The sequence below is a fragment of the Cynara cardunculus genome (assembly GCF_001531365.2).
Source record: "Cynara cardunculus var. scolymus isolate 2C chromosome LG 11, CcrdV1, whole genome shotgun sequence".
Lineage (NCBI taxonomy): Eukaryota > Viridiplantae > Streptophyta > Magnoliopsida > Asterales > Asteraceae > Cynara > Cynara cardunculus.
Window position 1 is genome coordinate 3,469,526 of NC_037538.1, and position 6,555 is coordinate 3,476,080.

General features: G+C 35.1%; 1 protein-coding gene across 2 annotated transcripts; it reads left to right on the forward strand.

The window, feature by feature from the left end:
- Nucleotides 1-377: 377 nt before the first annotated feature.
- LOC112521256 (serine carboxypeptidase-like 51) lies at nt 378-5,563 on the forward strand. Of its 2 annotated transcripts, none has more exons than XM_025130008.1 (13): nt 378-613; nt 775-869; nt 958-1,065; nt 1,339-1,579; nt 1,680-1,723; nt 1,813-1,880; nt 1,993-2,098; nt 2,778-2,977; nt 3,055-3,124; nt 3,215-3,265; nt 3,668-3,720; nt 4,307-4,439; nt 5,261-5,563. In XM_025130008.1, exons 1-13 carry the CDS (start codon nt 475-477, stop codon nt 5,348-5,350), a joined length of 1,398 nt encoding a protein of 465 aa, XP_024985776.1. In that variant the 5' UTR covers nt 378-474; the 3' UTR covers nt 5,351-5,563. The 2 variants fall into 2 exon arrangements, with proteins under 2 accessions (XP_024985776.1, XP_024985777.1); XM_025130009.1 differs by having other exon boundaries at nt 5,276-5,563.
- The last annotated feature ends 992 nt before the right edge of the window (nt 5,564-6,555 follow it).

The following is a 6,555-nucleotide window of genomic DNA, read 5'->3' on the forward strand; positions in this document are numbered from 1 at the left end:
AAAACAACAATAACATAAACCTAATGATGGAGCTGGACCAGTAATTTCTGGTGGGATTTTTTCAGAATTTTACTTTTTGGATGTTGAGAGCAGAAGGTATATTTATGATCAGAAGAATGGTTGTGTGAAGTCTATTATTGACATCAATTGACCTTTCTTTACACTCCATCTTCACCAATCTTATCCCTTGCTCCTAAATTCACCCACTTTCACTGCAATCTATCCAATCTTTTATTATCTCCCCTGAAAGATAGGGTATTTTTGGGATTTAAATATAGAATCTGTTCTTTCTGTTATAGTCTTGTAGACTTCAGTAGACAGAACCATCTCCCTAATAATTGCCTTTTTCTTGTTTTTTTTATATATATATATATATATATATATATATATATATAAAGATCAGTTCGTCTCTGAAATCTGCATTCTAACAAGTGGGTGGAATTGAGTTTGTGATTCTTTTCAGCTTTTCTTGAAATGGGAAGATCCCATTTTGTGGCTTTGTTTCTTGTTTCAGCTGTGCTATTCTTTCTCCCATTTTTCCATGGAAGATTGGCCATGGCTGCAGGGACCCCAGATGGATCAGAACAATGGGGTTATGTTGAAGTCAGACCTAGTAAGCTTCAATGATTCTGTTCTCCTTCAAAAATAAAAAAAAAACCCATTTTCAAGATTCAACTTCCATTGACATTCTTGATTTCCTTTTTAACCCATTTTCAAGATTCAATTTTCTTGATTTCTTGTGTGTTGCTTTTTTGGGGGTGTTTATGAACACAGAAGCTCATATGTTTTGGTGGTACTACAAAAGTCCTTATAGAAGTCAAGATCCAAAACGTCCATGGCCTATAATTCTTTGGTTGCAAGGGGGACCTGTAAGTATTTGTATCTATTCAGATGCGCAATTTGTTCTATTCTTTACATCTGTTTGTAAACCTTTATGTGTTCTTGACATACATCTAGGGAGCTTCAGGAGTTGGGACTGGAAATTTTGAAGAGGTGGGGCCATTGGACTCTTTCTTGAAGCCAAGAAACTCTACATGGCTGAGAAAGGCAGACCTATTGTTTGTGGTATGCAATTACTAGCCAACCCTTCTGTTTTCAGGAACCTTTTCAAGAACTACCACAATGTTTCTTGAAATCTGTTTAAATTATTTCCAAATATTGGTGGGAAGTTAGGATAAAGAACCCTTTTCTTGATTTAACACAGTGTTTCTTGAATTGGGGTTAAATTATTTGATAATGTTGGTGGGAAATTAGGATAGAGGATCCTTTTTTCTTGATTTAACACAGTGTTTCTTGAATTTCTTCTAAAATCATTTGATAATGTTGGTGGGAAATTAGGATAATCCAGTTGGGACTGGATACAGTTTTGTTGAAGATAAAAAGCTACTGGTGAAAACTGATGAAGAAGCTGCAACTGATTTAACCACATTGTTGATTGAAATCTTCAATAGAAATGAAACCCTCCAAAAGAGCCCTCTTTATATAGTGGCAGAGTCCTATGGTGGCAAATTTGCAGTCACTCTTGGACTTTCTGCTCTTAAAGCCATTGAAGCTAAAAAGCTAAAGCTCATTCTTGGAGGTATACACACCATTTTTAACACTAAGATTACTTGATTGTATGCACCTTTCTATACCAAAAAGAACCCCATTTTGATACAGTATTTATGATTTGTTTTCAGGTATTGCATTGGGAGATAGTTGGATCTCACCTGAAGATTTTGTGGTAACTTTTCTTGATTTGTTTTAACTTTTCGTTAGAACATATCAAAGATGGTGTTCCTTTTCTAAAATCTTTGAAATTGAAAATATAAGGTATCATGGGGTCCTCTTCTGAAGGATGTTTCAAGGATAGACAACAATGGGTTGATAGAATCAAGCAGGTACATGAACAAGTGTGTGAATTGTGGTGTTTGTGTGTGTTATGGGTGTATAAGTTGAGAATTGGTTTGGATTGGACTTTCTATTATCTGACAAACCCATCTCAGGAAACAGTCTAGTGGAGAAGATAAAGCAGCAAATAGCTGATGGGAAATGGAAAGATGCTACAGAAACATGGAGTGATCTTGAAGAAGTGATTAGCGCAAGCAGCAACTCCGTTGTATGTTTTACTCGATACAACTAGCAAATCTATCTCGTTTTCTTCCCTTTTAAAACCTTCTTTTTAGGCCATATTGCATGAAAATGTAACGTACTTTCAAAACCTTTATTTTGGTACCTTAGATGTGACATTGTTATCTAGTTACATCTCATAATTGCATGAAAATGCAACGTACTTTATTCTGATTCATATTTTGTGTGCCGTACTTTGATCTAAATGTTTGAGATACACATCTGAGGTACCAAAATGAAGGTTTTGAAAGTATGTTATCTAAAATAAGAATCAGATCAAAATACATTGCATATCACAAATAAGATGTTAGAGTCCCACACCAGCTAGAATTTATATAATACTTATATACCGGAAATGCAACAAATAAACTCATACACCCTCCACATCTATGGTGAGGTTTGAACCCCTGACCTCCTAGGAGGCCAAAGGCTACGATACTGCTAGGCTAAATGCCCTTTGGTATATTTCTCATATGTTATCAGAGCCAAGATCTACCTGTGGGGCATCTATGCCCTTCTAGCCTCAGTTAGAGGGGGCGTGTTAAAGTCCCGCATACTGCAATATATGTTCAAACTTCCCTTCTCTCCTCGAGAGCTTTTTGGAGAGTAATCTCATGGTGTCCCACATATCTCACGGAAAAAAAAACAAATTTTTTGGTTGATTGTAGGATTTTTACAATTTCTTGTTGGATGCGGGGATGGATCCGGTATCGATGACAGCGACAACGCTGGTGAGAGGAGCCGCGAGGAAGAGTTACTCACGGTATCTTGATTCTTTGAAGACTTCTCCAGGTTCAAATGGTGATCTTGATAACTTGATGAATGGTGCCATTAGAAAGAAACTTGAGATTATCCCGAACAATGTGGAGTGAGTCTACATTCTTTTCTTAAATTCAAAACCACCATTCAATAAAAGTTATAGACTGGAGTTATGTTTTTCAACAGATGGGGAGGACAGTCGGGTCTCGTTTTTGACTACTTAGAAGGCGATTTCATGCGACCGAGAATCAACGAGGCAAGATTCTAATGACGAAGAACAAGATATCATCATATCAGGGATCAAAAAGTTCGACTAACGATGGTTTTGTTTATTGTTCTTGAGTAGGTTGATGAACTCTTGAGTAAGGGAGTGAATGTGACTATATATAATGGTCAAGTAAGATTCTTTCTCTCTTTGCTAAATATACAGTGGCAGGTTCAAATAAGAAGACTAAATATAAGGAAAGATTCATAAAGAAATCGATATTGAGCATTCATATGTGAATCTATATGAATAATTTGTAAAATGAGTTCACATATGCATCTTTAAATACATTTTTTTCGTTATTTTGCAATGATTCACATATGAATCTTCTTTTCTTAATTTGTCACGATTATCTGAATCGGCCCTTATATATATTGATATACGGCAAAATTCACACACATTCCTCAGTTTTGGTGAGGTTTGAATCCTTGACCCCAAGGAAGGTCGGGATTTACTGATAACCGGGATATTGCTAAGCCAACGACCCTTTGTGAAAATAAAAATTCACTGAATGATGAGTTTGTGTTTTTGTAGCTTGATGTCATATGTGCAACAAAGGGAACAGAAGCATGGGTGGAAAAACTCAAGTAAAATTCTCTTTTACTCTCACTTATATATAGAGGGGGGATATCATACGAGAAGTTAAACATTTTGCGAAAATGCGAGAAGTTTCAATATCGTATATGATTATACTCATTTGGGTGTGTTTAATCATATATGATTAAGTGTGAATGTGTTTTCAATGCGACATGTGTTTAATCATATATGATTAAGCTTGTGTATCATGTGTGTAATCATATGTGATAAACTTCTTGTTTGAACATGTCCTATATATATGTGTGTGTGTATATATGGGTTGAGTTCACATGAGACGAACTTGTTTCCATAAGATCCATGAGCAGCGAGATCACAAAATAACACTGAAACTTTACAGCAAAACATTGTGAAGGTACGAAAAACACTGAACCTTCATAGTAAAAACGATGTGAATGTTTTCCTTCATAGTGTTTTACGGTGAAGTTTCATTGTTATTTATGTGGTCTCATGTGTCTCACGAAAATAGTCTAGTCTCACATGATCATCTATATATATATACATATATATATATATGTATGTACGCATTCAAAGTAGAATTACTATTTTACCCTTCTGTGTTTTTCTTTCATGACAAAGGTGGGAAGGTCTGAAGACATTCTTGAGCATTGATAGAACTCCATTATACTGTGGAGATGAAAAAATTACCAAAGGGTTCACCAAGTCTTATAGAAACTTGCACTTCTATTGGATCCTTGAAGCTGGTCACTTTGTAAGTTTTACACTTTTACCCCCTTATGTTTCTAATACTCATCATTATTTTTGAAGTCTTAGGAGCCGTTTACCAAACGGTTACTCGGGTAAGTGAACATCAAGTCACACTACTTTATCGGATGAATATGGTAAGGACCAAGAATCTTACCCGATAAGAGCGAAACAAGGACCAAAAGTCTTACCCGGTAAGTGAGCGCAACGACTCTTACCACGGTAAGCGCTTACAGGGTAAATTGTTCCATACGATACTATTTTGGTGGACTAAAATCTTACCCGGTGAGTAAATGATAGTGTTAAATTTTACCGATAAGCACTTACCAGGTAAGTGTTTGGTAAACAGCCTCTAACCCAATATATTCCACTCAGTATAAAAATTTGTTCTTCCAAAATTATATGTATCGTTGTCCCACCAATGAAATTAAGACACATCAGATTTTTATATATTTTAAATTTATTTAATTAAAGTTCACGATTTTTATATGACGATTTGCGTTCATGTGATTGTTGGACAAGAATCGGACGTAAAAATTTGGGACACGAGATCTTTATCTCTTGGGTGGGATGTACGTACAAATGTTTTTGATTGTATTCTACCTCAAAGAGCAGAACGACATACTGTCACAAGATCACATATATCAGGAAACATCTCATCGTGTCGGTTTTGTAATTTAATAATAATAGAAGGGTCATTTTTAAATTTGATATTTTCGGCAACTTTTTGTATATGTTAGAATCTCTAGTCGGTATCGTATTTAAGTCTTGACGAGTTTAGTTCATCGAAAAAGACTTCTCTAAGTAGATTTCGTGTTTTTTTTGGAGCGTTGCAATTTTCAGGTACCAGTAGATCAACCGTGTTTATCATTGGCGATGGTGGGAAGCATTACTCGTTCATCGGTGTCTACAAAATAAAATACGATCCAAAGAAAGAAACATGAAGAATAACGAAGTAGAAGTCATACTTTTAGCGAAAATGGCTAGGAGAGGAAGGGAGGCTTTCGAGATATAAAACATTTGTTTTAATTTGCATTTTAATTGGAATTTTAAGTCATTTTACATACAACATTTATTTATATGGTCATAATTCTCAATCATTAGCCTTATAAACGAAACTGTTATTTCACCATCTGATATATTTATCTGAAAATGGTTTTCTATGGTAATTTTTCTATTATTTCATTACTATACATTCCATGAAACTTACAATGATTCTTTTTAATATAACTACTGTTCTTCATTTCCTTCTTATCTCAAGTGATGGAGATGGAGAAAAAGAGATTGAATGATGAAGAATTCATGAACAAGAGTTGGGGAAAATGAAAACATAAATGAATAATCAGTGTTTATAGAAATTGGGGCGATCCTTGTACCATCGGCATGGTGGGGCAAACGTCGTCATCAGGTGTGATGAGTTCTCGAGAGGGGGTGTTTGTAACATTTTAAGCAAATCCCACATCGTGGATTATAAAGAGAAAGATTATGTGCAAACCTGAAGAGGACGTCAGAAATCTAAGTGGGGGAGTTTGTAACATAGATGAGTAGACTTGTAAGCTTCTTATAAGTTTAAAGTTGTAGGCTATCAATAACTTTCACCATGGTTTTAAATTAAATTCAAAGTTATTGGGTTAACATATTTTCTTTTTATCACATGGAAAAACCCTGCATTTCTCTTCATTCTTTCATATTTTTATGGAAGATCAGCCATTGGCATAAGCATGAGGACACAAGATGGATCAGAGAAATGGGGTTATGTTGCAGTCAGACCCAGTATGGTCTTTTTCTGTTAGTCCCTTCTCCAGAGCCAAGAATCTTAAATCCAGAGCATAATACAACTATAATGCATCATGTACATGTCATAAGAGAAAAGTTAATCTGGCCTTTAGAATTTTAGCTCTGGAAAAGGACTGGCTTTTCCTTTTTTTTAATTGGTTTTTATTAAAGGAATATATTTTAAGATTTGAATGTCTGAAAACAGTTCACATGTTCTGGTGATGTCTTAAAGAATTCAAGACCCAAACAAACAAGCCATGGCCAGCAATTCTTTGGTCAGTGGACCAGTAATTCATTTGTTTGATTATAGTTATTAATGGATCATATGATAAATGGAATTTTTATAG

What these genes read in the sequence shown, in the direction of transcription:
- LOC112521256 (XM_025130008.1), top strand. Translation starts at nt 475, where the DNA reads ATGGGAAGATCCCATTTTGTGGCTTTGTTTCTTGTTTCAGCTGTGCTA. An exon ending in ATTATCCCGAACAATGTGGA is followed by an intron (nt 2,978 to 3,054) that starts GTGAGTCTACAT and finishes GTTTTTCAACAG; the next exon opens with ATGGGGAGGACAGTCGGGTC. An exon ending in TGCGACCGAGAATCAACGAG is followed by an intron (nt 3,125 to 3,214) that starts GCAAGATTCTAA and finishes GTTCTTGAGTAG; the next exon opens with GTTGATGAACTCTTGAGTAA.